The 20636-nt window shown below is 37.1% G+C and overlaps 1 protein-coding gene and 1 pseudogene across 1 annotated transcript; one reads left to right on the forward strand and one right to left on the reverse strand.

Moving 5' to 3' along the window:
- Positions 1-8411: 8411 nt before the first annotated feature.
- Positions 8412-8891, reverse strand: LOC149015080 (chaperone protein dnaJ 11, chloroplastic pseudogene; annotated as a pseudogene).
- A 7671-nt stretch (positions 8892-16562) lies between these two features.
- On the forward strand, positions 16563-19472 carry SKS18 (SKU5 similar 18). Its single transcript, XM_089155768.1, has 7 exons — positions 16563-16902; positions 17007-17277; positions 17437-17539; positions 17683-18031; positions 18405-18770; positions 18843-18921; positions 19018-19472. The coding sequence occupies exons 1-7, from the start codon at positions 16664-16666 to the stop codon at positions 19234-19236; spliced, it is 1626 nt and encodes a 541-aa protein (XP_089011894.1). The 5' UTR covers positions 16563-16663; the 3' UTR covers positions 19237-19472.
- Positions 19473-20636: the final 1164 nt, after the last annotated feature.

Here is a 20636-nt window from a genome sequence, read left to right on the forward strand (position 1 = left end):
AAAACTCCCATTACCCACCCCAGGCCGAATCCCGATCTTCTTCCAGTAGGGAGAGCACTGTGCTCCCCCATGTCTTCCAAACCAGCGGGTCCTATTGGCGAAAAAAAAGTTTTTATTTTTTTTTATTTTTTCCAAAAAGCGTTTTTCACCATGGGCCCACTGATATTTGTGGTTAGGAAGCGGGGTTTGTGCTCCCCGTCGGAATCGCTGATCCGGACTCCCCTAGGCCCCCCTGTAATTTGGGTCCGGAAGCATAAAGTGCTCCCCGACAGGGTCGCAGATCCGGACTCTCCATCTCTTCTCCTCCCATTTCATTCCTTCCCTCTTTTTTCTTTTTTCTTTATTTTTTTGAAGCTTGCTTATTTTTATAATATTCACTGCACTTTTTATTTTTTATTTTTGAACGCTTCGTCCCTAACAGGTCAGGTGGTTTTTTAGGGGATTCCTACTTTTCTAATATTTATTTATTTAATTTTTGTTCATTTGCAAAATGGAGGCAATCAGCCCGTTTTCAATGGCCTTTTGTGGGGCTGACTAAGTCCAATAATGTATCATCTAATTACTTCTAAGAGTTGACGTTAGATTTAGAAAATTAAATTATTTTTTATTTTATAATCTCAACCCTTAGATCTAACTTATGGACGTGTATCGTTCATTTATAAAGAAATAATAATTCATTTCTATATGTAAAACATATATGAATCCGTTATTACGGCTTAGTTGACAAAACACTAGTTGACACCGGATGAAAGTTTCAAATTATTGTCTACTAAACTACAATTTGGCTAATCTTAGGATTGGGCTTACCCATTAAGGGCCTAATTAACAGCAGGAAAGCAACCTTAAAAGATTGTTAAGTTGGAAATATGAATGAAGCATGCAATGAAGAGTGCATCCTGAATAGCCTCCAACTCTAAAAGATGTAGCTGCGAAGGCAAAGCCAATAACAGTTCTAAGTTGACCTCAACACATTGGTTATAGTGACCATAGGCGATTCTTGGTTCATTGCCTTTGTAATAATGCTTCCATGAAGATTGGGTTCCTTTTTTAGGGAAGATTGAGTTTTTTTTTGGGTGAACGAGATGAAGATTGAGTTGTTCGATTATCCACATATATCTGAAAAGTGCAAACGTATGTGTTGTGCCAATTTGCATCAAGTATCTCAACTTGGTCCAAACTAGTGATCGATCAAATCCACTATATCAAATTAGATGAATTCAAAGTGGACCATGGGGGCTCAACCCAAATATATGGTTGAGGTCAGATGGTGATCAAGCAACATCAACAAAGCTTGGGTATGGCGGCTTGTGTTGAGGTATTTGAGTCATACCCAACTTATGTTGAGGTACTCAAGTTATACTCAACTTATTGTTGAGGTAATTGAGTCATACTCAACTTATGTTCCAACAAGACTATGAAGGAGACTGATGCTCAGGAACGCATCATCGGACCTCTGGAGTACCTCTCCCGATGCTGAAGACTTCCCACATTTCTCTTTAAGGGGCTTATACAAGGGGATGAAGCTCAGGGAAAAGTTGATCATCTCGTGAATAGATTTGTAAATCTAGCATTATATCCACCTTAGACAAGATATCTAGCATCATTTCCCACCGAGTTATTCAATGCATGGTTGTATGAGCCATTATGCATGCCCAACCAAAACTTATGGCCGAAGGGACCTAAATGCCAATCTTAGAGGAAACCCATGTCAGCTTTTTCTCATCATTCAACTCAACTCGTTCTCACTGTTTGTTTTTGAATACAGGTTTTGATTTACTTCATCAAATATTCAATCGCGATTCACTCGAAAAGCAAGATTTGGACGCAACTGTATGCAAAATCAATCTTTTCTCTCCTTCGTCTATAATTTCCAGTTCACAGCGCTCGTCACTGAAGGTCCACAAGAGAAAACCAGATACGGTGTTATCTGTTTTGTGATTTCAATTCTGGAAGATAGCTAGGAATCTTGTATCAATTCTTCAACGATGAGAGAGAATCTCTCTACTACTTGTAATTAATGCATTACTTTACGTCAATCCAATTAAACTTGCTGAAGTGATCATAGAGAAATCAGCTCAACTTCATTGATGTTAACCACTAAAAAGTTTGCCCCTTCATCACCTGAAAGAGAGAGGTAAAATTGTAAAAAACTCTTAAGAAACCCAAGAGTCGCTCGTAAATTCTAGCATTTTCTGGAAAAGTACGAGAGATAATAATAATAATGTTAGACAGCAAAACAGTGAATGAACGAGTGCAATCTTATTCCAATCTAACTGCACTAAATCTGCGATGGAATTCCTGATCTGTTCAATCTCTCTCTGTATAACTGTGGCGTTCTAACATTCTTTTTGAGATAAGTTTGTCCACTACGTGTCCTTCTAAGGCTCCTCGAACTTCATTCATATCTTATCCAATTGCATTATTTGAAGTTCACTGTTCTTATTCATCAATGAAGTCAAAAACAGTTATCGTGTCAAATTAGCGCATGCATTCTTTACTAGAAGAGAGAGAAACTTCTAGGTCTTCTTCTTTTTAAAATTTTTAATGGGGTTTCCACCCAAAAATGGATTCTGGCATGAATGTTTAATTATTCATGTTGTGAGTTTGGTTTTGAAAATTCGATTTGAATTGAGAACCATATTCGTACTAAGTTCGTGCTATTAGTTATTAATCTAATTGGATTTGCTGAGCTCAGAGGAAAATTCAACCGGTGAATTTGTATCCTTTTGTCACTTGTAAGATGGATCGAATCCAAAATTTCTCCCGTGAAACCCACTAACCAAGAATCATTTTTTTTTTAAAGTAAAAGTGTTTCCTCAAATAAATCCGTGATAAGTATTGAGTTTCCTTCCGTTAATTGACTTTAGATTCCAGATTCTAGACTGAAATGGGTGGAGTCATCTGGGCTTTCATGTCTCTTTCCAGAAGATACCTGGATCATAGTTTTGTTCCACTTTCACACTTGCTTTATCCCTTAATTTTTAGTTCTTACTTTCGTTAGATGTTATCCATATACTCAAGCATATCTGGACTTTAGAAAGATTGATTTTCCATTTTCTTTAAAAAATAATGGATAATATAGTTTGGCGGATTAGGATTTCAAGTGTTATGCTGACTCTAATCTTGAAGCATCATCTGATGAGCTCATAAGCTTTGAGGATAAGAGAAATGGGAATGACAAAAAATTTTCTTGATCTTGTGATGTTAACGATCTAATATTTTTTTGTTTTGTTGATACAATTATTTTTGGGAGAGGGGTAACACCAAAGAGAATCTAATCTATGACTGCTTCACGAAGAAGCATTGGTCATTAATACTAAATGAGCAAAGAGCAATTACATTTTTCTAGGCCCCACCAAAAAATGGGTTAGGTCAAAAGGCTAGGTCCCTTGGCTTGTGTGAGTAAAAGATCAAGAACTGCTTATTCATTACAGCAGATATCATTGATTTGGTATGAGGGAAGTTGAGCATGACATAAACCAAAACTCATGCTGCTAATTAAGGGGCCTAGATATTCCGTATTAATTTTTTCAATTTTGTCTTTCAAAAAGAGCTCGTGTATCCACCCGGTTCTTTTGAACTATAAATTGTAAAATCCTGCATATGCCATTGGTTGATGTGGACAAAAGATCAAGAACTGCTTACTCATTGCACCAAATAATTTGGTATGAGAGAAGTAGAGCATGACATAAACCAAAACCGGATCAACTAGTCAAAGCCACCAAAAAGTTGTTGGAACCTAGATATCCCTTATTATTTTTTTCAATTTTGTCTTCCAAAAAGAGCTCATGTATCCACGCGGTTCTTTTGAACTTTAAATTGCAGAATCCTGCATAGGCCCTTTGGCTAGTGTGGGTAAAAGATCCAGAATTGCTTACCAATTGCACCAAATATCATTGATTTGGTATGAGAGAAGTTGAGCATGACATAAACCAAAACTAGTGCAACTAGTGTAGGCCGCCAAAAAGTTGTTGGAACCAAGATATCTTGTATTAATTTTTTCAATTGTCTTCCAAAAAGAGCCCATGTATCCACCTAGTTCTTTTCAACTTTAAATTGTGAATTCCTCACAGACCCCTTTAGCTAGTGTGGGTAAAAGATCAAGAACTGCTTACTTATTGCACCAAATATCATTGATTTGGTTTGAGAGAAATTGAGCATTGACATAAACCAAATCCAAAACCGATACTTGCTAATCAAGGTTGGCAAAAAGTTGTTGGAACCGAGATATCTTGTATTAATTTTTTCAATTTTATCTTCCAAAAAGAGTGCATATATCCACCCCCCCACCGACAGTATTGGATTTGCCTCGACAACCCGTGGGTATGATCCACAACCACAAGATCTCAGTTATATTATCAATATTAAATAAAAAACACACAATCCTATAATCAAAAGCAAGTTCATTAATTAATAAAGAAATAAAGGTTTCAAAATCCCAAAATGAAGACAAAAAAAAATCAAATCAAATCAAATAAGAATGTACAAGCATAAGCAAAATAAAAAATGTCTCGTTATTTTTCTCTTTCATCAATTTAAGGGTTTTCTCTTCGAATTTACCTATCAAAAGACTCTTAAGACCCTCCTTCATCCCTTTATCCCAACGGCAAATAACTAGAGCTCTATTCCCATCAATGGGTGCCGCAAGAGCATTCCATACATCCACAAATAGCTTCGTGCCCATTGTAATGAGTTCCCACTAACATCTCATGTATCTCTTCAGTGGGGTTCTCCCATAGATATGATGATTCTTCTATTCTTGCATAACGATATGAGAAAAGAAACAAGATATCACAAGGAAAGAGTTCTAACAAACTCAACAAGGCAACAATCACATACATATACCTCGATCGCATAGATTTAATGTAATGAATAATGGAATGATATATTATGATGCATCTAGGAAATCTAACTATGCAAGTCTCTATCAAGGTAAACATGTATTAAGATATACATCGGCCCTCCTCTGGATAGGTATTGTCACTCTGATCCCCCACGGACTAACTAACTCTATTGGGATCCAAGGTAAGGGGTACGGTCCACATCTTCAACCATGGCAGGGGTATCGGTCAACACTCTCTCACTACAACCATCGGTCTGAGTATTGGCGCATGTTAGGGATTTTAAACCTTTTTTTTTTTTTTTGGTGTGAAGTTAATCCATTCAAATAGAGGGAAAACATGTGGGGACACAACTAGGGTCGTCCAACCACGGAGTGGAAATAGGCCAACATGTCTCTTCCGAGATAGACATGGCCACCTTGCTAGACTATCGCCAACATTGGCCTCTCTAGGAACAAAAGAGAAAAACACAAAGCAAAATTGGCGCAAGGAGCCGAATATCCGAGATCACCGCGAGAAGTCAAAGGGGCCGGTTGGAGGGTACTTTGAGAATTGACACCAGCTCCAAATTATCGATTCAAAGCTACATGACTTAGTCCCAACTCAAGAGCCGCTGATCCCTTCTCTTACAGCCAAGGCTTCACCATCAAAGATACAGAGAGGAATAGATCACCGAAGGGAGTGCCTCTCATCTCATAGCAACCCAAGGCCCGGTGCCGGCCTATTCCCGGCTGCACGGGTCAACAAAGAATTCGCGGGAGGACTCCAAGTTGTTGATTGTGCTGCTATCTTCCTTCACCGCATACTATCCATAAATTCCGGGCGAAAGATTTGCTTCACAAAACACACAGGACTAGCACACCTTGCCAAAATTATGTCATGCGAGCCAACCAAAGGCCAAGTGAAAGGAAGCTAAACATCTAGCTTTTGTCTTTCCTTCTTGTCGTTTCCATGAAAAAATTTCCATTGCCCTATCCATTCAGCTAGTGTCATGCTTAGATTGTGGCCAAAATGGGCTGATAAAGGACCATGGGATTTTAAACTTACGACAGCACATTACATGTGGTCCAGATACCTTTTCTTATGCCTAGTGTCCTTTTAATCTAGTAGCCTTCTCCACCTATGAATGCTAATGCTCATGGACTAATTAGCTCAGTTGGACAACATTCCTCAATCCTATAGCCATCCACATATGCTAGGGTGGATATCTTTTATATCTCCTCAAGACACCTAAGTCGTCTTTAGGACGCTTATGAACTCAACCCTCAACATATGCAATCCTACCGCTACATGAAAAATAGTGGGTCATTGTATCTCCTCATAGATTGGTTACCTCTATTGGCCGCCCACATGACCACGTCGGTGCCATCATGGGTCACTCTGCTTCGATACCTTTTCCGAAAGGGTAATAGTATGTATGGCTATCCTAACCATGCATCCAAGACCTCCGATAATAAAAGACAATAACTATGGAAAGTGTTGGGAACCTTAGAGACATAGACAATGTCCTATACCACAACCCCTGATGTCCCAAGCTAAGAATACTAGACCAGGTATTGTGGTTGTTTCTACTCACTTTGATTCTTGAACTTTAATGTAACTTTATTAACATAATTTAGGGATTTTCTGGGATCTACTAAAATATTTGGTTGTGAGGATTTAGCATGTTTATCAGTATTTTTTCGCTAAGTCAGGTAATGACACAATTACATATATAGTTGAATTGTTTGACATGCTAATATGTTTATCATTCTAAACATGTCAATGACTCTATATCTAGAAGCCAACCGGTTGCTTAGGGTGGTTGGTCCAATCGACCGCCTTAAGCTACCTCCTTAAGAAACTACCAACTTTTCCTGCAGTTTTTCAAGTCCAAAATTTAGACTTTTGATCATCCATCTTTGACAGATTTTTGGAATGATCTCAAACCTAAATCACTTTCTTAGAGCACTACGAAAGCCTTTCCAATTTCCATAAACAAAAATACAAAACTCAACATGGATTTGAGAATTAATCACTCTCTTTGGAAGTAACAACTATTAAAATAGATACGAGATCTATTCTCCTAGCAATCTGCTCGAAAAAAATAGAAATAATAATTCTTCATCTCCAATCAATTTCCAGTAAGGATTCAAAAGAAGAAAAAAAAAAAACTAGTCTCTAAAGTGAAGAAAATAATAGATTTAGAGAGGAGTCTAAGTAACCTTCTCTAGAGTTCAACAGTTAACCAAATCTTCGCAAATCGATGTCTTCTTCTCCACGTGCTTTTTGACGTTGCAATCGTCCTCAATAGTCTACAACATTAAAATAATGTGAAATTAGGTTTAGGGGGTTCAAAAAGGGTGTCGGAGGGCAAAACAAACAATTATGGCCGTATTTTTCCAATCTACCGCCTTAAGCAACCGCCCCTAAAACTTTTCAGTACTTGGGTGTTTTATACTTTCGGTTGATCCCTAGCACTGCTGCGAGCTTAAACAACATGTAGGAAGCTCTTACCTTGATCATTGACAACATCTAATCTTAACTTTCTCGTGTTAGATATCCACCTGCCTAATCCACCTAGATTATGACTGGATCTTCTTCCCGTTTCAATTAAGGCAAGTTCTTCACCTTCGTCATCAAGATCAATGAGTTCTGGGGTTGAAACATGGGCTTCAATTTGGATGGCCCACAACTTCTTCCGTCCAGAGGCTCAAGTGCTCGACCTTGCAATTCGGGCTTGGGTTAAGATTATGGGGATTATTACACACCTGGGTCTTTTCAACTTTAAATTGTAAAATCTTGCACACATTAAAATAGGGTAGTAAATATAATTGAAATCAACTAAAGAAAAGCATTCACAGAAGTGGGAGAGAATTGCAGAGATGGAGAGATCTCTGAGAGAGATACTCATTTCTCAATCTCAAAGATCTTGTCACCCAAATTAGCCTAATTCATACGTGAGAGATAAAAATATGGTTATTCGACTTAGCACAATCGCCACAAAACACATAATATGGTTGAACTAAGGCCAATGAGATAGAATGGTATTAATTAGTTGGGACTGTTGTAACACAGGAAAGAAAAAAAAAAAAGTTCATAATTTTAGGACGGAATTTCAAATTTACCTCCACCAACTAATAAATCCATGGCAAAAATTTTGCATATTTCAAAATATCTAAAGGCTCTCCAGTAAGCTTAATAGAGAATTATTTTTGCTTTTTGTTTTTTGTGGAGATGTTAATAGAGAATTCACAAGAATTGGAGAGTAAAAGCACCCAATGATCAGATGAAGAGTTGAGAGAGAAAAGAAGGGGGGAGATTGAATTAGCCACAATAGGTTGCAGATGAGGATGATGTTCCATATTTAAGCGGAATGATATTGAAGATAATGTTGTAAGAAACTTTTGGAGGTGATCTGCTAATAATAATAATTACATAGAATGATAGAGGAGTTCATGAGATATTATGGTTCTAATCTTCATGTTGTAATGCATTTACGATTTACAAGATGAATCATTGTTCATCTCCACTACGGCTACGGCTTCTCGCCTGAAATCTCAGGCGTAAGCTAATCTTTTGGTACTTGTTCTACCAGCACTGATCGGTCTCCCAATTCCGGCGAGTATAGACAGAAAACCCAGGAGGAAATCTGTGTAATCGTTGCCTGCTGAAGAGTTCTTGATCGTAATCCGCACGTTTCCGAGGATCGGCGAGCGTAGAATAGGCGGCGTTGATCTTGATGAATTCACCGGTGGATTTATCTTTCCGATCTGTCGCCACCGCATCTGGATGACAAACACGCGCCAATTGCCGATACGCCGTTCTGATTTCCTGATGGGTAGCTTCGCTGGGTATGCCGAGTACTTCATAAAGCGATGCCGGCGAAATCATGTTGGAAGAACAAAGGCGAGACGATCTGGTGCTCTCCGCAGAGTTAACCAAGCGAAGTCGCCGGAATTTTACAGCAGACGGTAAGGTGGTGGAGGTGGTGGTGGTTGAGGGGAGTTTTTGGCCGAGAAAACAAGAAGAGGATCCAAGAGAAGAACAAGATGAAGATGTGGTTGCCATGTTTTGGAATGAGAAGGGAAGGGAAGGGAAGCTTTTGGGTTATTTATAATTTTAACAGACGAACTAAAAAAGAGGGAGGAAAGATATTTTTTTTGGTTGTCAATCCCGGTTTTCAAGGCGTGTTCGACCCGGGTCGCACACCTGGCTGTGGTGGGTGAGTTTCCCAACAGGTTTTGATATTGGAACCTTGCTTAAGCGGACCAAGCTGTTTACCACTTGGACCAATCCCCGTTGGTCAAGGAAAGATTCTTTACATAAATTATTAATTGTGTTAAGAATGATTATCTAGGGGCTTTTAATTACTCGGGTAATTCTCATCCCCACAAGTTCAAGTAATTTCTATATAGGATTGCCACACATCACAATTAATTATTTAGTAGTTACAATTAAAACCCAACTAAAAATTCAACATAATAAATTTTTAAAATTCTTTCAATGTCGTCTCTACTTTATTCTTGAGACTTAATTTTAGGAACTTATTAAATTCAGGTTTATAATTGGGTTTTAATTCGACTATTGGTTAATTAACTGCCATATGTCGCAATTCTACATAAGAGTTATAGAAAAAATATAAAGTGGAAATTGTAGAGGATGTGAATGTGGGCTTTATTTCATATGGCTTAGTAGTTAATCTTAATATGTGTAGGCATTTTGTTCTGAGCTGACTCAGCAAATTTCCATCGTATCTTATTCTCTCTCTCATCGTTGGCATTTTGTGTTTATGGACCAAACTTGTGCTATTAAGTCTTAATTATGATTCACACTAAATAAATAAATAAAAATAAAAGTTTTAACCATTATAAGTATGATTTGTGAATATGTTTCTAACACAGAGGTGGTAGTAGTCTTCCATGTAGAGACATAATAGGTTCAAACATCCACTCCTTATTAGTCCGGATCATCACCCCGTCGGGGGAGCATAGACTGCTCTCCGACGGCTTTCCAAACACGTGGGGCCCATAGGTGAAAATTTGAAGGTTTTTTTTTTTTTTTTTCAAAAAGTGGTTTTTACCTGTGGGCCCCACGAATTTGTGTGGTTGGGAAGCCATCGGGGAGCAGCTGTGCTCCCTCGACGGGATGAGGATTCGGACTCCACTCTTACATCACCTTTTCCACGCACGAGTAGGTCCCCAATTGCTATGACTAATTTGATAATGATAAGAAATCAAATTTAATGGTATAGTTTAAAAAACCAATTCATACTCGACAAATTGAGGGCACACTAAATGCAGACTATTTATTGTTTATTATTTTCTTTTAAATTTGTATTGAAGATGACCCCAGAAAACAACAACAACAAAAAAAAAAAACCAAATCTTTAGAAACTAGAACAAAGAAAGAGAACCTCTAGTACCAAATGATTCTGGGTTGAATACTAGTTTTTGTAATTTAAATTTAAAATCATATATTCATATTGCGTCAATTCAACAGGACTTGCTGATCTATAATTTTTACGAGTTGCCGCTTATAATTATAAAAGGGATGTAAACCCTTTGTTTCCCCAAAGGATGTATACATTTCAAGCAGACCAAGAGTCAGTTTTTTAATTAATTCATTATTATAGAGTTTTTGCTTGTGGTCTCTCTTTTTTTTTTTTCAACTTTTGATTGTGGTCTTACATTTCACAAAACAATTTCTTGTGAGAAATATTATTTATCTTTTTTCTTATTTGACTAAATGGTGTTTGGACCTCCACTTACTTGAATAAATATCATTTACATTCCCTCTTTACCTGATAAAGATATCATATACTTCTATTCTCTTAACTTTTTTAGTTAAATTCTAGTTTTATTTTATAATTTTTTTTTAAAACTCAAAATTATCCTTAAATGAAAAAGTATGTAATTTAAACCTTAGAGTACCTCAATTACCTTAGTAGTTCTAACCTTAATTAATACCTTCAATTAACATTACTGTTAAAACTCCAAAATATTCTTAGTTATCTTGGTAATTAAAATTTAGATTACCATTAGTTAATTTTATTCTTACAATCCTAAAATTACCCCTATATTTTTTAATCTAAACTTCTTTCTTTTATTAGAAGAAAAAAAATTAATTAGAAAATCTAGATATCTTTCTTATGTTTTCTTTTCTTTTTCTTTTTTTTAATGATGAAAAAATGTCTAAATTAAATAATATAAGGGTATTTTGGGATTTTAACAATACTATTAATTTAAGGTAATTTATGATTTTAATTACTAAGGTAATTAAGGGTAATTTAGCTTTAACCTAAAACATCGATTTAGTTAAAGGTAATTTGGGCTTTTAGAAAAAATTTAATGATGAAAGTAAAATTGAAGCAATTAATAGAATGGATGTGTTTGACACCTTTAACCTTTGTCAAGTAAGAGGGAAATAAGTGATATTATCAATCAAGAGGATATTCAAGAGTCATTTGGTCATCTTTCAAAAAGAAAGTTAATGATATTTATCCTTCTTTTTTTTTTTTAATCCTATTTAAACTTGCTCAGAGATTCTTTCTTCTTTCTTTGTTTTCTTCCTTTTTTTTTTTGGTAACCAAGCTTGTCTTTAATTTTGAACATAGGATGTTGTCGAGTAAAACTCTAATAACCACTCATTGGAAAATGACCATTCTTTTGGGCTCTCAACCAAAAGGGCCTCCCTAGCTAGGATGTCTGCTAATACATTAGTTTTCTAAGGTACATAAGAAATCACAAAACCCAAAAAGCTTTCTACCAATTTACTAATGTCATCCACCAAAGGCTTAACCCATAGGGGGGCAACTTGTGTTGTGATTCTTACTTATATTGACTAGTAGTTGGTTGTCGAATTCTGCATGCACATAGTCAATGCCGTCTGCCAAGGTGAAAAGTAGTGCTTCACGAAGTACTAAAGCCTCTCCTTCTAAGATTGAAGAAAAATGTGATGGTATGGACCATGCAATCTTTGGCCTCCTATCCCAGCTACACCCCACAAATCCAAGACCACATTATTTCCTCTCCTTTTCCTTCCATGAAGCATCAACATTCAATTTGATGAAGGGGTGATAGGGAGGAACCCAATTAGAGCTGTTACTTTCATGAAAGCTTCTTGTCCTTGTTTCTTTAACATGATTCCTCCCATTTTCCCAAAACTCTTTATGGGCTCTTAATGCTCCATGAATCACTTAAAAAACTGTCCATCTTTTGTCTCCTTTCACACTATCATTTCTTGCCCTCCAAAGGGTCCAAGCTATGAAGGAGATAAGGCTATAAGATTCCTCACTTACCTTTCTTACCTCTCTCCATCCTTTTATCCATTTGGCCATGCTTCCCGAATTTGTTGATGTATTTCTCCAAGATAGAGGGATGCCAAACCATACTTGCCTAGCAAAATTGCATTGGTAAAGGATATGTGGAATGTTCTCCTCTTGCTCCCCACACTCTCCACAAGTAGTGTCTCCTTTAACACCCTTACTTTTTATTCCTTCCAATGTTACAAGACTTTCATTACATGCTCTCCATAAGAAATAGTTTATCTTGGGTAAGGTGGGCCACTTCTATAGATTATTCCATTCCTCGACTTGTAGTTCCTCCCACCCATGTGATTTTGATGAAGATGGTCTACCTACCTCCTCCTCTTGATGCATTTTTTCTTGTAATTTATTTGCACTCTTCACCGAGAATTTACCATCATTGCTTCCACCCCATATTGGCTCATCCTCTTTACGAAATAGAGATAAATGGATGGATAAGATTGCCTTGGCCTCAACCCCCTTGAACCATTTTTTGATTTCCGTTTCATTCCATGTACTACTCTCCCTATCAATAAGATCCTTGACCATCTTGATATTACATCCATTGGGCTTATGTGAAGTAATTTTGAAGTCCTTCAAGTTAGGTGTCCAAAGGTCCTTCCAAACATCTATCTTATTGCCTTTGCCAATACTCCAAATCCACCCAAGTTTAATAACTTCTCTCACCTCTAAGATGCTCCTCCATGTCCATGAGGGAGAATTTCCCAATCTAGCCTCTAAGAAATCACATGAGGGGAAGTAGACTGCCTTTATGACTTGGCCCAATTCGAATCCGGCTCTACTATCAATCTCCATGCCACTTTACTTAGGAGTGCTCAATCGTGCAACCATAAGTCTCTTAATCCTAGTCCCCCTTTAGATTTGTGCTTTGCTAATATTTTCCTAGACATCCAATGTATAGTGCCTGCTTACTCTAAGGTTTCCCTTCCAAAATCTTGCCCACTAGAATATTGATTCGAACCACATTTGCTACGTCCTCAACATGTTCATCGACATCTAACCCATCGTCATCGGATAGTACTAACTCAGGCATGTTGTTGCTATTATTTTCTGTTACCAGGAGTATTTCTTCCCCGGCCCTGCCTCTCATCAGAGCTCTAACTCTGCCTCTCATAGATGCCATAGGGAGTTCAACCTCAACCACCAAGCAACACCCTCTATGAAAAAAGAAATAGGTTAACACTCACTGTAGAGGAGAATACCCTCTATGATGAAAGAAATAGGTTAACATTCACTGTGGAGGAGAATAATACTCACAACAGAGGAGAATGACTATCCACTTATAAGTGGCAAAATTTACATAGAAATATTCCCGCAAAAATTAATCCCTACCTGAATTAACCAAAACGCTACTAAATGACACTTGGACTCCCTTTAGTCGGATAATATCACTCACCTCTCCTCTTACCTATTAAAGTTATCAAATACCTCCCTTCTTTTAACTTTTTCTGTTAAGTTCTAGTTTTACTAAATATTTTTCTAAAACCCAAAATTATCCTTAATTAAAAAGGTATTTTAGTTTAAAACCTCAAATTATTCTCAATTACTCTATTAATTAAAATCCTAAATTATCCTCATTTAATATTATTGTTAAAACCCCAAAATACCTTTAATTATTTTAATAGTTAAAACTTTAAATTATCCTCAATTAATTTTATTTCAAGACCCTAAAATACCCCTTTGTCTTTTAATCTAAATATCTTTCTCTCATTAGAAAAAATAAATAAATAAAAATAAAGAAGAAAGAAGGAAATGAAACCTAAATTAAAATTTTTTGATTGAATTTTTTCTTTATTCTAATGAGAATGAAACATATAATTAAGCAAAAAACATAGGGGTATTTTGATATTTTAAATAAAATTAATTGAGGGGTAATTTAAGGTTTTAACTACTAAAATAATTGAGGGTATTTTAGGTTTTAAAAATAATATAAAATGAGGATAGTATAGGATTTTAACTGCTATAGTAATGAAGGGTAATTTAAGATTTAAACTAAAATATAATTTTAAGTCAGGGCAATTTGGGGTTTTAAAAAATATTTAACGGAAAAAAATAGAACTTAATGGAAAAAGTTAACAAAATGGAGGTGTTCAATAACTTTGCCAGCTTAGAAGGGAGGTAAGTGATATTATCCAACTAAGAGGGGTCCAAATGTCATTTGGTCAACTAAGAGGTAAATGATACTTACCTTTTTTTTCTTTTTCTTTTTTAAGTCTTAAACCCATTTTAAATTGACAGCTTCTAATCACAGGTTTCTATTAATCTTCTTATATGAAATAAAAGATCATAATCAACTTAAACGTCGGAGGAATATATCAATAATAGTCTCGAATCTTGGAGTGTTAATTGATAAAACACCCCTAAAGGAACTATTTCTTCTTTTTTTTCGATAAAGGAATGTCTTGTTGACGTTTATAGACTTGACATCGATTACATCATCATGAAAATTTTTATAATTAATATAGGCAAGACTTTGCCCATAGCCACAAGAGAATTCGAACTATAACCTCCTACATAGAAATGTTAGTCTACAACCACCCCTAAAGAAATTGTTTTGTTGATTACATATATAACATTATCAAAAGGTCATTATTATTTGAAAGCCCAAGGTTTTAAGCGCGAAGGAATCATCACACCATACACATTATCTTTGTTATTGGAGATATCAACAATCTTGTAAGCCTATGCCGGGATTAGGGAGTAATCAGTCCCAAGATTTAAAGTATCCCAGGATACCATACAATACTAGCCGATACATATCCGTATTTGACCACACCGATATTATACATCTCAATATGTCTCTCCATTGAATTACACTCAAATACATTAGCCAGACGATACGTCTCTTAAAATCACTTGACCGATACGATACTCGATACCGATACTTTAAACCTTGATCAGTCCTTCATTAAAATGTTATTGGTATTTCTAATCAAGTTTCTAATATAGGATGTCGTTTTATATTTGTGAAAATGGCGTTATCTCTTTCATCAATTTAAAACAAAGATGGGGATGAAAAGACGTAATTAATTTCACTCTCCATTGATAATAAAGTACATCTCATTTATTCTCCACCCAGTGAAGAAAAAAGTATCCATCGAACCTTGCTTTTGCCCTACGCATTAATATTTAGGATCGTTTAGGAAACATTCTGGGCCGTCGGCTCTAGATCTCGTTAACAATTGAGATTGAAATTTCGTCAGAGATCTCAAATCTGATGGTCCAAAATTTCGCAAGACAATCTTGTGCATTAAAGGCACAGGACTGAGACTTTTAGGAATCCATCTGGTATTGAACTCTTGAAGCTATTGTGGAAAGAGATGCCCCCATTTAACTTTTTGATCCACTAAAACATCTACAATAATGAGTGTGGATCATCTCACCGATGGGGAGCATTCTATGTTCTCCCGATGGCTTTATAACCACTGACACATGGGACCCACAAGTAAAAAATATAAAAATAAATTTTAAAAAATGGGTCCCATCACGAATACCTAGTGGCCCCCTGTAGTTTGTGGTCAACAGCCCACAGGGATTATAGAGGGGAGACGATCCGGACTCAAAACAGTAACCCCAATAGTTAGAAAAAGAATCAAATGATAAAAGGAGATAATTGATATAAAGTGAAAGCAAAAGAGATTGAACACTTAAGATTAAAAACAAAAAGTATCCGAGAAGGATCTACCTTGGAGGCTTTGATGGGTTTGTGCCGGAGAAGCTCTCTTTTGCTGATTCTCTCCTATAAATAGCAAGAACACATGAAGTTACTACGAAACCAATCAAAGGAGGAAAGAAATTGTAGGAGATGCGCAACTGCATGGTATGACTTCCTTTTGCACCCAAAGACCCCAAAGAAATCTCACTCATGAGAACTGCATGCCCAACCTGCTTTCCGACTCAGATTCATGTGGTCTTATTTTCTTAATTGCTTAAGAGAAAGAGAGAGATTAAAAGAAATAAATAAACAAATAAAAGAAAAAAAAAACAGAACAAAAGCAACAGCAGCTAGATGCTCTCCCATAAAATCAATTGTAAGAATGAAGCTACTTAAGTGAAGCGTTGTAAGTTTCTTGCTTTCAACTTTGAAGTTCTAAGACCAGATCAAATTTTATAAATACATGATTACCAAACTCCCTTTAGAATCAGATTCGTGATTTAAATTTGAGCTTGCTTATTTAAGCCATGGCTGTATCTCTATAAATCTCGTCTCAGTTCTCTCTCTCTTGCATGGCCCATGTGAACAACCTAACTATCCTAAAATCTTAGGAACGAAGTTTCATCTCTCCCACCTCTCTTTGTCTCTCTCGCTTTCCTCTCCTCTCTTTATTCTCAATTTCATCTTCAGACCTTTATCTTTCTGCAATATTCTTGGATCTTTTTCTGTTTCTTAACATTATCCAAATCTTTAAAGAGATTTCTTGCTTCACAAATATACTTCATGGGTTGTCTTCTTTGAACTCTGTATTAGGGTTTTCTGTAACTGTTTTGGTTCATCTGGGCTTGCCGTAACTCGATCATGGAAGCAACCTGCATTCAACTTCATCTTTTCCTACTTATTGGATTCGCCATTGCCAGCAGTCCACATGTTAACTTAGATTGGAGAGTTTCTTACGCTCCACTGGCTCCCCTTGGAGTATCCAAACAGGTGATTGTGATCAACGATCAGTTTCCTGGTCCAACTTTAAACGCCACCACCAACGATGTCTTGCACATCAATGTTCAAAACGACCTTCCTGAGCCATTCCTCTTCACATGGTAATTAAGTTGATTTAGATGTTAAATTCTGATTAATCTAATCGTGTTCTTTGATTTATATTTTTTTAGGGTTAATGGGTTTGATTTGTTTTCTCTTCTGCTAGGAACGGGGTGCAGCAGAGGAGAAATTCATGGCAAGATGGAGTGAAAGGGACGAACTGCCCAATTCCGCCAGGGAAGAACTGGACTTACAGTTTCCAACTGAAGGATCAAATAGGAAGCTTTTTCTATTTCCCTTCGCTTTTTCTTCAGAAAGCTTCAGGTGGATATGGAGCTGTTCGAATCAACAATCGAGCTGTAATTCCAGTTCCATTCTCTCCTCCCCACCAAGAATTTGATGTCTTGATTAGTGACTGGTACAATGCAAACCACCGGGTAAGCATATGAAGATTCTTTGTTTTCAGTATTTTTCATCCTTTAAATCCTGTTTTTCTTGAGTGTGTTTTGCTTGTGTTCTTCTTCTTCACTATTGTGTGTCAGTTCACAACATTCTTGAGTGGAAGAAAATGATTAATTAGTGCATTTGGCTTGCAGGAATTGAGGGCTTCACTTGATCGTGGCAACTCTTTGCCTGTACCTGATGGGATTGTCATCAATGGCGTTGGTCCTTATCATTCAAAATTTGCATTTATTCCAGGTAACATTGCCAAGTTACTGATTTCAGGTGGCATATGGGCTTTGTATTTGGGCCTAGACCCATATCAATTGGCCCAGTATCACACATCCTCTCATTTGAACTGATGTATCATACAATATCTGAAATCAAGGTTTTGGTTACAGGAGCTACCTACCGTCTAAGAATCTCAAATGTGGGCTTGAAAACCTCTTTGAACTTCAGAATTGAAGGTCACCTAATGCAATTGGTTGAGATAGAGGGATCTTACACCTTGAAACAGTATTACGAGAATCTCGACATCCACGTCGGCCAATCCCTCTCCGTTCTCGTCACTGCTAATCATTCATCTGGGACGTATTATATGGTGGCAACCTCCCGGTTCACCGTTCCGGAGCTCGACGGCATTGCGGTTATACAGTATCCAGGCTCTCAAGGAAATCCATCAGGCCCATATCCACCTGGTCCTGCAACATTTGATTTTAGATACTCATTGGATCAAGCCCGTTCAATAAGGTATATTTATACAGCCCAGGCCCATTTGATCAATTTCCTTTCCCTTCCTCAAGTATAACTCAAATTTTCTACTGTGGACCTCCAAAATCTCTTCTCATAGCTCACCTGACACAGACACCACAGATCAATCGAACCCACTTATTTAGAAGATCTAAATCCCCCCAAAACTGCATCACCTACTATATTTTTTAAATATTTATTCTGAGATTATGTTCTAAGTTAAAGGTCTTACTTGAATTTTCTATGAAGTTTTTCAATTTTTTACAGGAAAAAAAAATTAAAAAGTTATACTTGAATCAAAGTCCATATTTTGAAGGTGTAAAGGTCAAAATTGTTTGATTCCTTTCATTTTTTTTTTGTTTTGTTTCTGCAGGTGGGACTTGTCAGTAGGAGCAGCTAGACCAAACCCACAGGGCTCCTTCCATTACGGCCGCATCAAAGTATCAGAGAACATCATTCTCGAGAATGACATGGCAATCATAAGAGACCACCAGCGTTACACAGTGAATGGCATTTCATTTGTACACCCAGATACGCCATTGAAGCTAGCAGACTATTTCCATCTTTATGATGTCTTCGACACAGATTCCATTCCCCTGTCACCAGATGGTCGAAACCCAGTTCTAGGAACCTCCATTCTAAACCTCAAATACCGAAATTTCATTCACATTGTGTTTCAGAACCCCCTACCAGTGTTGCAAACTTGGCACATCGATGGCTACAACTTCTTTGTTGTTGGGTGAGTGAGCTAGCTTCATATTGAGTTGATCATCTTTTTTTTATTGAAAACTCTCAATTTGGGTTGTGATAGGATGGATGAGGGATCGTGGGATGACAGTAAACGATCGACGTATAACATGGTCGACGCCATTTCTCGCTCTACGATCCAGGTTTGTGCACATAAGGTGTTTGTGTTAATACTTCTATCATGAATCTGCAATTCGGTATTATTATCTTATTCTGAATTTGTTTGGCTGCTGAGGCAGGTATACCCAAACTCATGGACAGCGATAATGGTGGAATTGGACAACCAAGGGATGTGGAATGTGAGATCTCAAGAGGCAGAAAGATGGTATCTTGGCCAAGAACTATACATCAGAGTGAAGGGGGTTGGGCAAGATGACCCTTCAAAAATACCAACCCAAGATGAAGCGCCTATTCCTGCCAATGTCCTCAAATGTGGTAGGGTTGGTAGTCATACCTAATTATGAGCCATCTCACTTGTCCAGCATCAATTTTGGTAACCTTCCTTCTTGAAATGAGTTATGTCTTATTGGTTGAGCTAAAGATCTAAACAGAATAGGTATCACATAACAACCTACACTAGGACTTAATGGTTCAGCGAGATTGCATATGTAGAAAGTGAGATGATATCTGCTTTTTCTATCAGACAAGAGATGAGATCTGCTTTACCTTCAATGAAGAGTAGAATTACTATCAATCTTCTCTTATCCCTCTCAGTTTAATTACAAAGAAATAAGAGTAAAGCAGTACAGGGAATCCGGCCTCATGTATGTGAATTCCATCAGGATGCTTAACATACATTCACATATGCTCAGGTATGTGAAGATTCATTAATTGGACTTGGGAAATTAAAAGGTGAATGGAAGGAGAAATGTGAATAGAAGGACTGGGGAGGGTGAGAGAAAATAATGGAAAGAGGAACGTGAATGGAAGAAGGAAAACCATGGGGAGATTCTAGATTAGATTTAAGAAACTTTGGAAATTGTGGGATTAAGAACCCACCGTTATATTTTTGAGTAGTTAAAGTGTCATGTTTTTGGACTAAAACTTGAGAGGAATTGGAGGAAGTAAACTAGAGACGATAAAGGGGTTGTGGCAATGTTCCTATTTCTTGTCTTTTGCGTGAGTGCTTTTTTTTTTCGGGGTTGGGGAGTAGAAACACTTCTCTCGAAAAGGCAGAGGCGTTTTTGTCTTTTAGGCATCACAACATAATCTTCTATTTTGAAACCCTAAAAACTCAAAGTTTATTCTCTATTTCATTTTTTTTCTTCTAAATTATGAAAACCTATTTTTTCTTCTTATTAACCACTACCCATAAATGATTTTAGTACCCAAAAAGAGTGAGAAACACTGGAAATGGATAGGATAAACAGTTTTTTACATCAAAACAAGGAAATGGAATAGAAACATTGCCGTACAACTCTTAATTTCCGCAATGTTCACAATAAAATGAGCCCTCTGGGAAGCACTCTAGGAAATTGTCCAAAAATATCTTATGATTGTATTATCTTTATTCATCCACATTTTGCTATCTCGACTAAGCTTATGTCTCTCTGATATTCTACTTAAAATTAACCTAAGGATCAACAACCATTCTCTCACAACTAGGCTGAAGTGCTGAACTACACTCCTTCCCATTCTCTCCCTCCAGTCCTCCTCCCAGACCCATCCCCCCATCAGGGCTTCCTTATTCTCCCTCCCCTCCTTGGCCCTCTTCTTGTCAACCTTCATCTGTCTCCCCCCCCCCTTTAGGTCTTGCCCAGTGTCCTCCTCTAGGCCTGGCCCTTCCCTCTGATGGAGCCTAACCCTGGTCCCATATTGGTGGTTGCTTGTGAGCCCCTTAGTCCCCTTTCCCTGTCTC

The sequence above is a fragment of the Hakea prostrata genome, chromosome 5 (assembly GCF_041222555.1).
Source record: "Hakea prostrata isolate BN-2017 chromosome 5, UWA_Hpros_2, whole genome shotgun sequence".
NCBI classification, from domain to species: domain Eukaryota; kingdom Viridiplantae; phylum Streptophyta; class Magnoliopsida; order Proteales; family Proteaceae; genus Hakea; species Hakea prostrata.